The sequence below is a fragment of the Zosterops lateralis genome, assembly GCF_965231275.1.
Source record: "Zosterops lateralis genome assembly, chromosome: 2".
Taxonomy (NCBI): Eukaryota; Metazoa; Chordata; class Aves; order Passeriformes; family Zosteropidae; genus Zosterops; species Zosterops lateralis.
The window spans coordinates 95358609-95369662 of NC_139763.1; the positions used below are offsets into that span (position 1 = coordinate 95358609).

The 11054-nt window shown below is 42.9% G+C and overlaps 1 protein-coding gene across 3 annotated transcripts; it reads right to left on the reverse strand.

Moving 5' to 3' along the window:
• Nucleotides 1–257: 257 nt before the first annotated feature.
• SLC35A5 (solute carrier family 35 member A5) lies at nucleotides 258–10843 on the reverse strand. Of its 3 annotated transcripts, none has more exons than XM_083854585.1 (7): nucleotides 10800–10843; nucleotides 9404–9556; nucleotides 8593–8691; nucleotides 7286–7422; nucleotides 4068–4135; nucleotides 2053–2848; nucleotides 258–651 (listed from the first exon to the last, which is right to left on the reverse strand). In XM_083854585.1, the coding sequence occupies exons 2-7, from the start codon at nucleotides 9531–9533 to the stop codon at nucleotides 583–585; spliced, it is 1299 nt and encodes a 432-aa protein (XP_083710711.1). In that variant the 5' UTR covers nucleotides 9534–9556; nucleotides 10800–10843; the 3' UTR covers nucleotides 258–582. The 3 variants fall into 3 exon arrangements, with proteins under 3 accessions (XP_083710711.1, XP_083710712.1, XP_083710713.1); XM_083854586.1 differs by lacking the exon at nucleotides 10800–10843 and adding an exon at nucleotides 10482–10506; XM_083854587.1 differs by lacking the exon at nucleotides 10800–10843 and having other exon boundaries at nucleotides 9404–9581.
• Between the last annotated feature and the right edge of the window lie 211 nt (nucleotides 10844–11054).

Genomic DNA, 11054 nt, shown 5'->3' on the forward strand with positions numbered 1-11054 from the left:
GAAATTCTGAGATCACTATGCCTGGCACTCTGCAGAATGACTTCTCTCTCCACACAATGAATGCAAGACCTTATCAGTCTGCCAGGGTAGAACAACACCAGATGATATTGCCACCTGCACTCTCTTGCTCAGTGCTCCAGATGTTCAAGGGCATTACTGTAGCTGCATAATATTTGTTTTCAGTAGTGGGCTCAGTGCAAACTAAGGCTCTACACAAAGCCTTTCTAAACACACACACAAAAAAGATGATGCATTCATACTGTTTAATAAACTTTTGTTTTATTCAAGCTCTTTCAAAGTTAGGCCACGTAAGCTGCATGTAAAATTCACCAGCTGCTACAAAGGCAGATTTCCATTTCCAGATTTCCAGATTTCCATTTTCCCAGACACTGGGAGACAGGCACAAAGGAATACAACTCTCCATATATACAGCTTCAATATTGTCCTCATCCATGTTTGACATCCAGCCCCAAAACAGTTCCAAATAGTCTGTCAGTGGGGAAAAACGACCCTTCCTTATGTCAATGAAAGATTAACTCTCTCTCACTGTGAGTAATAGCACTCCTCCAAGCCAGCCTCATGCTACAGGGAATCTTCATCTGTATCAATGTCACTGCTTGGTTTGTTCAATCTCTCAAATTCTTCTCCATCCTACAGGAACCAGAAGCAAAAGAGAAAAATGTGAGGAAAAGTCATCTTGTTATTAATACCACTGGAAAAAAAAAAGTAAAGTTTATTCTGAAGGTATCAAAGCAAAATCAAGACTCTGTAATTTAAATCTCTTACTAGTGTGTTATAAGGTTTAGGAAATACATAGTCATAAAACATTCCCTGCATCTTTAACACTTGTTAGTGACTCACTACCTAAACCAGCTTGTCGCCTATTCTTCCATACAATCATAAAATGGTTTGGGTTGGAAGGTAGTGAAAGGACGCTAGAAGGTCTCCCTGGAGCCTCCTCTTGTCCAGGATGAACATTCCCAACTCTCTCAGCCTGTCTTCACAGCAGAGATGTTCCAGCCCTCTGATCATCCTCCCCTGGACTTGCTCCAGCAGATCTAAGTCCCCAGAGCTGGACACAGTACTGCAAGTGGGGTCTCACAAGAGCAGAGGGGCAGAGTCACCTACCTTGACCTGTTGGTCATGCTGCTTTTGATGCAGCCCAAGATATAACTCACAATAGTGCTATTCGTTTCTACAATAGCTGCTTAGTTGTAAGTGCTAAAATAGATGACACCTGGCATACCAAAAATATATGAATTTGTGTTATTAATTGCTCATTAAACAACAACCTAAAAAGGCACTCTGTGGAATTTCTGGAAAACAGCTCAAAGTTCAATATTTGTCAGAACGCAGTGGGGACAGCGCTCTCTGCTGGTTACAGTGTCCACCCACACGGCCCGTCCGCACACAAACATTAACCCTTCCCATCAGGCGACTGCTCAGCTCAGCTGAATGACAGCTCTAAAAGCAAGCCGCCCCCGACACCTTCTAAGTAAGTAGATCACTGTTCAAACCAGAACAAAAAACACTACAAGGCCTGGAGGAAATACATAGGAAGAAAAGAAACCCAAACTATGTTAAAACACTGTACTTAAAACATTGCCTTTTTGTCTTCAGCTATCTTTCATTGTTATGGTAGAAAGAACCTTAACATCAAATGTGTTAACTTCCTCATTATGTGATCTAAGCTACACAGACTTACCAGTGCTATTTATGTACAATTACTTCCCAGACATCAAATCCAATTTCTGAATGCCCTGGGCAAATACCTGTCTTGGTTATAAAGCTTTCAAGGAAAGGTTTGTACAAAGCTAAAGTTGCTCCCAGGACTGTCTACAGCCACAGCAGGAGAGTAATGCTTAGCTGGGCTTCATGATTTCAAAGAGTGGCACATGGAAGCAATACCCAAGATTTTAAGAAATACTGCAGAGCTTTAGTGTTGAGAGATGAGGCCAGTCACACACAAGTTGATTCTTCCAAACATTTCTTAGCATAAAGGGAGGTGAAACAAAAGAGAAACCAAAGGAGACAAGTACTGAAAAGCCTTACCCCACTTGACCTCTCCCATGCATCTCCTTTGATGAGTTTTCCCCTTTCCCGAAGAGTGGCATATTCCAGGCCTCTTGCTTTACTGGCATTATAAATGAATATGGAGAGAAGCACTACAGGAGCTTCCAGAAAGAACTCTAGAGAAGGCCTGAAGTCAAAGACGAGGAAGGACACAGTGGTGATGATGACAGTGTTGATCTGAGCAGTCATAACGTGGAACATGTTGTCTCGGAACTTCAAGATGAAGGCTACAGACAGCCCCAGGAAAGCTGTGACAAATATAAGAGCCACGGAGAAGATGTTGTGCCCATAAAAGAAGCCACAGTTCCCTATCTGCCTCCGGTCCTTAGCCTGCAGCACCAGCATGAGCCCATTGAACAGCACTCCAAAGGCATAGAGTTTGCTGTTCTGTGTGAAGATGCTTTCCTCGAGCTGATCCACATCTTTCAGCATCTTTTCATTGTAGATGTTAGCCAGGGCAGACACAAAACACTGCACTAGAATGAGCAGATGGCCCAGGCTGAGGCGGAGAGGCTTCAATGCTCCTGCCATGGTACTGGTCACGTTCCACTGGAAGCTGTGGAGGAAACTTGGTGCTGCGCAGTTGCCCTTTTCCACGCACGCTTCCTCAGGTCCAGTAGCGAGAAGGCAGTGGTTAGATGGCCTAAAAAACATGCTGTGATGAAATCCATGTGCAGCCAAGCTGTGCTGATGGCCTCCAGTTCCTCGAGTCAGGGCAACGATGGACAGGAATAAAATCACCAGAGACGCCCACTGTACCCAAGAGAGTCTTCGCCTGGTACACAAAAAAGCCACTAAATTTAGAAACACAGTGGCATAAATTAAATGACAGAACATCCAGATCTATAAAACATATAAAAGACATTGTGTCACAGATAAGGAGACAGACAGGTGTAAAGAAAAGTCTTTTCAGAATACAATAAAATGCCAAAAGGCAACATGATTTTCTACAGCAAAGAGGGCTGAGACTGGCAATCAAAGAAGTACAAAATGAAGTGTTCTTCATTTGGAAGAATAAGGAAAAGGAAAGCCTTTCATGATCCCGTTATTTCTAGATACTGATTGCAACTTAAAGGCAACTCTCATCTCCATGGCAACAAAGCTCTGATGAATAAAGTAAAAAATCACAAACATCCAAATAATTACCATCTTTCTTTGGAAAATGTTCACTGTAATGGTCTTTTCCCCCATGATTTGGAGCCCTTTTATACTATTTTATGATGGCAATTATTATAAATCTACAAATGTAATTCATAAGACTATTCAAACTATTTAGACTGTTTTTCCACTCAAACAAAGCCTGTTTATCTTGGCAAAAATCAAAAATTTGGAAGATTAAGTGAACTGTGCCATCACAGGAGACACAAAACTAAAGTGTGGAAAAGCATTTCAAGTCAAACCATCAGGCACTGTTTTGGCATATTAACACCCACAGCAAAGACTTATTTTTTATGCCATATTCAACACAAGCAACTGGTAGAGTATAAAGTTAATACTCATTTCCCTGACAGTCTTTTTTGAATCTAAATCATACTATAAAGAGCACAAATTTAGCGAAGCAGAACACATTGTCTGGCTTTTGTCACATGACTAATGAACCAAACACACCTCTGTCTTTCACTCTTCTGTATCTCATTTCCTCTTTCTAGACCATGTTTACACTCAATTAAGAACTGCAACAGACTGGTAAGAAGTACTGGCAATCATGAAATAAGATATTTCATGTATAAACAAAAGCTTTCTTCTTACCATTCAATGACTATATAATCATGATTTCAACTGTTTTTCACCAGAGTTGACCAAATGTGTAGACTCCTAATAACATATTATTTCCTACACCTTCAGATGTAGAAAACAGAACCACCTCTCCAAGCTGGTATAGCCACAAGGAAAGGGAATTACTGTTCCCCTCAGACAAAGAGAAAAAATTGTAGATTAACTTCATCAAAGCCAGGAAGATTTAGATTTCATTTACTTTAGCAAATGCTACTTACTTTAGCACTATCCTGAAGAGAAGAGCTGTTGTTATAATGACAAAATTTGAGAAGAGTACAGCCATCGCCTTAAAAGAGAAGGAGAGGAACAAAGTTATACTCCAGACACGCTGTGGACACCAAAAACCTACAGACATCAAGTGTTCACCTTCCTGCAAGGTGCCACAGTGAAAAGCACGGGTACTGAATTTTTCTTCCTCACCCAAATGGTACAATAACACACCCGTAAAATGATATTCAAGTCCCATTTCAAAATCTCAGGGAAATCACAGAGCCCAAGCTCCCCTGCAGTGGGGAAAGTTACACTGAAATGAAGATGTCAGGAAGCCAATGCAACAGAGAAGTTACATAACAGAGGACAGTTTAGTTTTCAGTCAGATCAGTTCCCTGGCTGGGCTGACCAGTCAGTTGCAAAAACAGCTGTGTTGACACAAAGGAGGAAGTAGCTCCAAAATGAGAACAAGCAAAGAATAAAGCAAGGTGAGGCTGCTCCTGAGTACAGTGCATTTGCAGTGTTCATGAAATTCCAGGCTTGGACAAGGCACTTGCAGAAAACAAACTTCTTGTATGTCAAGTGCTTTTGGTGTAGAGTTTATCAAAGATAAAGAGGTGCTTGGCTTGAATTTTCAAGATTGCAACTGTAATTAAAAAAACCCAAACTATTTCAAAGTACAACTGAAGACAACTCTAAAGCTTCTGTTTAATTTGGGAATAACTATATAACAACTTCAGTGCTCTAATCCATGGCTATGATCCCAAGCTGCCAACTCCTTGTGGCAAGGATTGTCTGTTTTGTCTTTGTATTAGACACTCTATACTGAGACAGCAGACCTAGAAGAGGCTCTTTTAGGCACTCCAGTTACCAGTAAAGACCAGAATCCATCAGCACTAGTAGGAAAAAAAAAAAAGTCCTCTTTTTGAGGGCAGAGGTGTTTTGCAAGCTGTCTGCTATTCTGGACTGCCCTGCATAGTCAGTACAAGACCAAAATGTCCAGGCATCTGAAGTTTTTAGTCCAATTGAGCCTCAGAGTGATCTCACATTTTTTAGACAGTTTTACACAAAAGCATAGATGGATTCAGGAATACAAAATACAGATTTTTTTTTTTCCCTTGAATTTTCTCATTTCCACATTCCCAATTCTGCTATAGAGGGTCTTTTTTATTGACCAGGGGAAAAGCACTGACTCTTTTCTCATTATTGTCCACTTTATCCCAACATACTGTCTGCTGAACAATAATTCTAACGAAACAGCACAACACAGGCTCTCAAGTAAGCTGAAGACTTACTGACAATGAGACACCTGCCCAAGAAAACACATCTTAATTTTCCACTTCGTAAAATTAAAACTCAGTAAATATTCATGTTAGGTGAACACTGTGGAAGGAGAAAAATATTGAATAAACAAGATCTGGCAGAAGTCACTCTGGAAAAAAGAGTCTTTATGCAAAATGTAGAAGTGTTCCATGCACACTCTGGTTTTGCTTTACAGTATATGCCCTCCATCCAAAAAAATTAATTTTGAGTCACTTGTTCTCTGAAACCTCTAGAGACCTCTGTTCTAGATGAAAAGGAATGGGAATACCAAAATTCCCCATGCCACTATTCTGAACATCACAAGCAAAATCTCATAAGGTAAGTCCCTAGAAAGTTTAGCCACTAAAAAGTGGACACTTTTTACAGCTTCAGGTTACAGCTGAAGTTTCAAGCAAAAAAAACTTCATCAAAGCAACTTTTTAATTCCAGCAGCTTCTCACCCAGGCACTACTTAGTCCCAAAACTACTTTGTATTTAGAGTCACATTACCAAGTTCAGTCAGGTATGGCAGTCTTCCTTCTAAGTATCTTCACATTTCATATTCATGATCTTGTACACTACCGAGATATTCCATCTTAGAGATATTTAGTTATCTCTTTTAATACTTCTTTATCACAGTAATGTTACAGTTTCAGCTAACCATCGCAGAATTTCTCTAATTAAAAGATGCTAGAAGTTCGAAAAAGAGGAATCTCAGAGCACATGTTCTGAAGAGAGAGAGACAAGGTATGTCTAGGTGTGTGTGTATGTAAAACAAAAGCTGTGTGTATTACAAAGGATTACTAAACTGAACCAAATGAAATTGCTTAAGAGAAAAATAGCATTTATATAACCTCCTACGCACCAGGGTTTGCTTTTATAAATATTATAGCTGAATTTTCTTCCTAAAACTAAAAACCAAAACAAACCAAAACAACCCACAAACAAACAAACCAAAACAAAAAAACAAACCTAACTCCAACCAACCAAAAATCACCCCACCACCACAAAAAAAATCTCATCAAGAAAAAAAAACCCATACAACAAACCACAAACCCAAGCAGCTGTACATGTTATTTTAAGCTATCAGACTCATGATTTCATTAGTTTTTTTCAGCTGAGTCCTGTTCTAAACTCTGGACTGGTCTGTCACTGGCAGAAATATACACCTAAGAGAACCATATTTTAAAGAGAAATTCTGATAGAGAAGGTAGAAAACCATTTATTTTTAATGTTCAACAGGGGAAGCCATGGTATTTTATAGCAAGCACAAACCATCTGTTTCCATCTTACAGCAAACATAGATTCTGAACCAAAAAGTATCACGATGTAAAAATAAAAGCAAGCACAAAACCTGTACAATTTCCTAGGCATATGGTTCATCCAAAAGGATGAGGGTAGCTCAAAGAAAGTACCAAGTAAATTTTGTATCTAAACATAGCTAACAAACAAATGCAAAAATTAAGCTGGTTTTCTTCGGCCTCTCTTAAGTTTTTGTTACTCCCTTTGTGAGATTACACTTACTCACTTTATGTCACATATATGAAGTGGTAAAAGCCCCACAGAAAAGTGCAGCTCAAATAATAACAAGAGAAACAAATGGATTGAAAGAGAAATAGAGTTGAAGAAGGCAAAGGAGGAAAAGTACCAAAAACCTTCCCACTTCTTAAGCACTTCACTCTATTTCTAAATCACTTTTGATGGAGAAAATATAAAGACTCTTCTCTGCTCGAAGTTGTACAACAATGACCAGCCAGCAAGAGAATGGGAAGGTAACAGATTATTCTTTCACCTGCCAGTGTTAAAACAGCAGACAGACTCAGTTACAGCCTTGCCTTGCCAGTGTTACCATGGTAGGTAGCCTAAGAGCAGTATTACCCACTAAGATATCAGAAATCTTGTTATCCAGTATTAGAATACTTACTGGCTGGAGGTAGGACAGTACATAGAAGACAATCAAGTTATCCAAAAAGTAAAGAAAGGCAGGAATTGACCACTTCATGGAATTACATACACTCTTCCAGGAAAAGCATTCAGAGAGATGATCCATACAACCCTTTTCTGAAAAGAAAAGATATCAGTAAGAAAGACATCATTCCTATTATTGAAAGCCCATTCCCTTGTAACAGAAGAGGAATCACTGTTCTCTTTTGAGGAACACCATTAGACTGAAAACACTTGGGTTCCACAGCTCTCTGGCAACACAGGAACCTGTGGGCAGAACACAGAGCTGGAGCAGCAACTCTGTGTGGTGTTCACCTCCTTGCTTCAGCAGAAAAAACATCACAGAAACCTGTTACATCCATCACAGCATTTGTCCACTGAGAAAAAAAACCCCTCCATTGTCAAGCAATCTTTGAGGGCCAAAAAGGACCCCAGAGTCCCTACACAGCAGTGACAACCCTACTGGGTGTGACTTCCTGTTGATTACTGATCAAATCTACAACAGGAACAATTGACACAGATAGGGGATTCCTTCACAGAGCACCAAAAAGTCAGTAGTACAAAATAAACCACAACTCAGTATTTGCAGACCACAGCACACGATCTGGGTATAAAGAGAACATATAGGAAGGGAAGAAGAAAGAAAGGACAAAGCACAAAGAATGACATTTACTTAGGTATTCAGGACACAAACTTTAGGAGGAAGGCTGTGATAAACTTTAGCCTACTCCAGAGCTGGTGCCAAAAGTACTTTATTTGCACAGATTTAAAACTATCCCATGATATCTAATCCTCTCCTGAAGCAACAACACATTGAGTTCAGAAAAACTCAGGCAACTGGATAAAAAAAAAAAGGAAAAAAAAAAGAAAGAAAACCAGAAAACATGCTATCAGTGGTAGGCAATGATGGCAAACACAGACTGAACATATTTATTGTCTTAGGTAAGTCTGTACTAAATGGTGAAGGTGAAAATTTTATTAGCCTGCCAAAGCCCTAACTGTTTCCTGGACTAGTAGACAAAACCAACAGTTCAAGTTAACATGAACCTCCAGTGCCTGAAACCTTCTTCCAATTCAAATATTTGTTCTGTATCGTTTTGAAATGCCACAATGTGAATCTCTCGTAGTTTTCACACGAGGACAGAAAGGAAAGAAAAAACAAAAATCACCTGCAATGCAAAACCTGTGTAAAATGGAGTGTGTCATCTGTTGTTAAAAAAAGTGTTTGTATGTCAGCAAATCTTAGAAAGTCAACATATTTAAGTTATTTTAAACATTGGTACTTACCTTTTTTCCTATTCCAGATGGCCAACACTACACATAGGACCAGTTTTACTACTTCAGAACACATGTTCACTGTTGTAGGAAGGTAATCGTACTTGTTATCTGTGGGATCCAGAAAATCAGAAAGTACATAATCAGTCCTGCATTCCTAGTTAGAGCAAGAATCTATTTTAACCCTTCCAATCACAATTTTAATCACAAAAGGCTTTGTCAGAACTTCTGTTATAAATGTTTGAAAATTTATGATATACAACTTCTTGAATGGCCTCTTTTCTGAGTTGAAATATTTCCTCATTGAGTTCCAGTTTACAGTAGAACATGGCTGTTTTAAAAACAAATTAAAATGGGAAGATTTTCCCCAAAGACCAACGTGGTATTTTTTAACCCTCACAAAGAAATGACTCCCAGGATGACATAACCTTCTTTTAGGACTGGCAACACCAGCCAGTTTTAGCACACCCACTAGGATACCACTTCTCTTCTAAGCCTGTTGCAAGAAAAACATTTCAATCGAATCCTGTACTGCCAATAGTGCTTACACAACAATCTTGTCTTTGAAGAGTTAGCTGCAAAATAAATCACCTGCCTCATCTTTTAAAGGTAGATCATACACTTTGCAACCCAAGTAATACCTTTATGCTGATCACTGGCTAGATGGAAATTTTCCAGTGCAGAAAGACATGTCCCTATAAATATAATAGGATGTTTATGCAAAGAACTCTGCAGGTGGAGAAGTAGGTTTTTTGGGTATGTTTTAGCCCAAACATCAACGCTTTCTTATTCAAGGTACATCATGGATATTTTCCAACAGTACCTTCATTGGCAGAATACTTCATCAGGAGGATTCGACTTGAGCCCAAGGTAATGAACACTCCTCCAAGCAGAAAGGTCTGGCTGGTTGTTTTGGAGCAAAGGGCAAATCGACTGCACCTCTCCAACTTCATTCTGCCGCCGCACCGTCAGCGCCCTTTGGATGGCAGGATAAAAAACCACTATGAACAGTATTTCCAGAAACTGGTTACACAAGGCAAAATAAGTGTATTTTACTAATTTGTGTTATACAAAGATGCAGACGCCAAAGTACAAGCCATGATCTTGTTTTCTTATTTAAAAAAACCCCAACAATCAAGTTCAACCTATGACCAAACACTGCCATGTCACTTAGACTATGGCACCAAGTGCCACCTCCAGTCTTCCTTATAACACCTTCAGGGATGGTGACTCCATCACCTCCAATTCCAATACATAATCACCCTTTCTGTGAAGAAATTCCTCCTGATGTCCAACCTAAACCTCCCGTGGCACATCTTGAGACTGTCCTTTTGTCCAGTTGCTGGTTGCCTGGGAGAAGAGGCTGGCTCCCACCTGGCTACAGCCTCCTTTCAGGCAGAGAGCGATAAGGTCACCCTGAGAGAAGGGTATGTCATAAGGACCCTCAAAGGGGGATAAACGATGTGCACACAGAGACTCTGAAAGGTGGCACATGGAGGCTGGTTCCTGAGAACTCTGCAACTGCGGCATACAGATTAGCTAAAAGGATTTAAATGCTTCGCACGCTTATTTTTTCTTAAATATTATTTAAGTGCTCTCGCTCCTAATCCCAGCGAGGAGAAGCGCTCCAGCAGCGGAGCGGGACCAGCCCCTCAGAGCTGCCCTGGGCCGGCTCGTTCCAGCGGCGGGGAAGGCACAGGGCAGCGGAGCCGCGTCCTCCGGCCCCGCGCCGCCGTTACCCGCCCGACCCATAACGGGCCCGGGGCCCAAGAGCCGCCCCAGGGACGGGCGGGGAGGGAGAGCCCCTGGGCCAGCTGCGGGCTGGGCTCCGTCCCATCCCATCCCATCCCATGCCGGCAGGGCGGCCGGAGCGCGGCCAACCGGACCGGGGGTTCACCCACCTCGCCGCCTCCCCCGCAGCGGAGGAGGAACACCCGCCGGGCTTCGCCGGCCGCCTCCTGCCACGTCGCTGCCTCCGGCTGCAGCCGCGAGCGGCGGGCGGCGGCCGCGCGGGGCGAGCGGGGCTCTGAGGGAGCAGCGCTCGGTGCTCGGACGCCGCGGCCAGGCGCACCCCGGTTCCCGGGAGGCTGCGGCAGCACGGCTCCCCTCACTCATCCCCGCCGCCCAGGGCCGGGCCACCCCCGGGCCCCCGCGAAGCCCCTCAGCGCTCCCCGCCCGGCCCCGACCCCCACTCACCCCCCCGCCCTCCCCGGCCTCACCTGGCGGGGCGGGGCCGCACGCGCGCCCCCCGCCTTGCCCCGCCCCTCGCGGCCACGCGCGCGCGCGCCCTCCTCCTTCTTCCCCGCCTCCCGGGCACGGCCGGCCCAGGCCCCGCCCCCGCGACTTCGAGGAACCCGCGAGCTCCGCCCCCAGCCCGGCCACGCCCCCTCCCCGCCTTCCCGCCCTGCGCGCGCGCGCCCTGTGTCGTCACGCGCGTGCGACGGGGGAGGGGGCGGGGGGAGAACGTGAGGGGC

Excerpts from the sequence above, each read along its gene's own strand:
- SLC35A5 (XM_083854585.1), bottom strand. The coding sequence starts at position 9,533 with ATGAAGTTGGAGAGGTGCAGTCGATTTGCCCTTTGCTCCAAAACAACC. Across the intron at positions 4,136-7,285 it reads TACTGTCCTACCTCCAGCCA|GCGATGGCTGTACTCTTCTC; the intron begins GTAAGTATTCTA and ends TTCTCTTTTAAG. Across the intron at positions 2,849-4,067 it reads CTCTTCAGGATAGTGCTAAA|GCGAAGACTCTCTTGGGTAC; the intron begins GTAAGTAGCATT and ends TTTGTGTACCAG.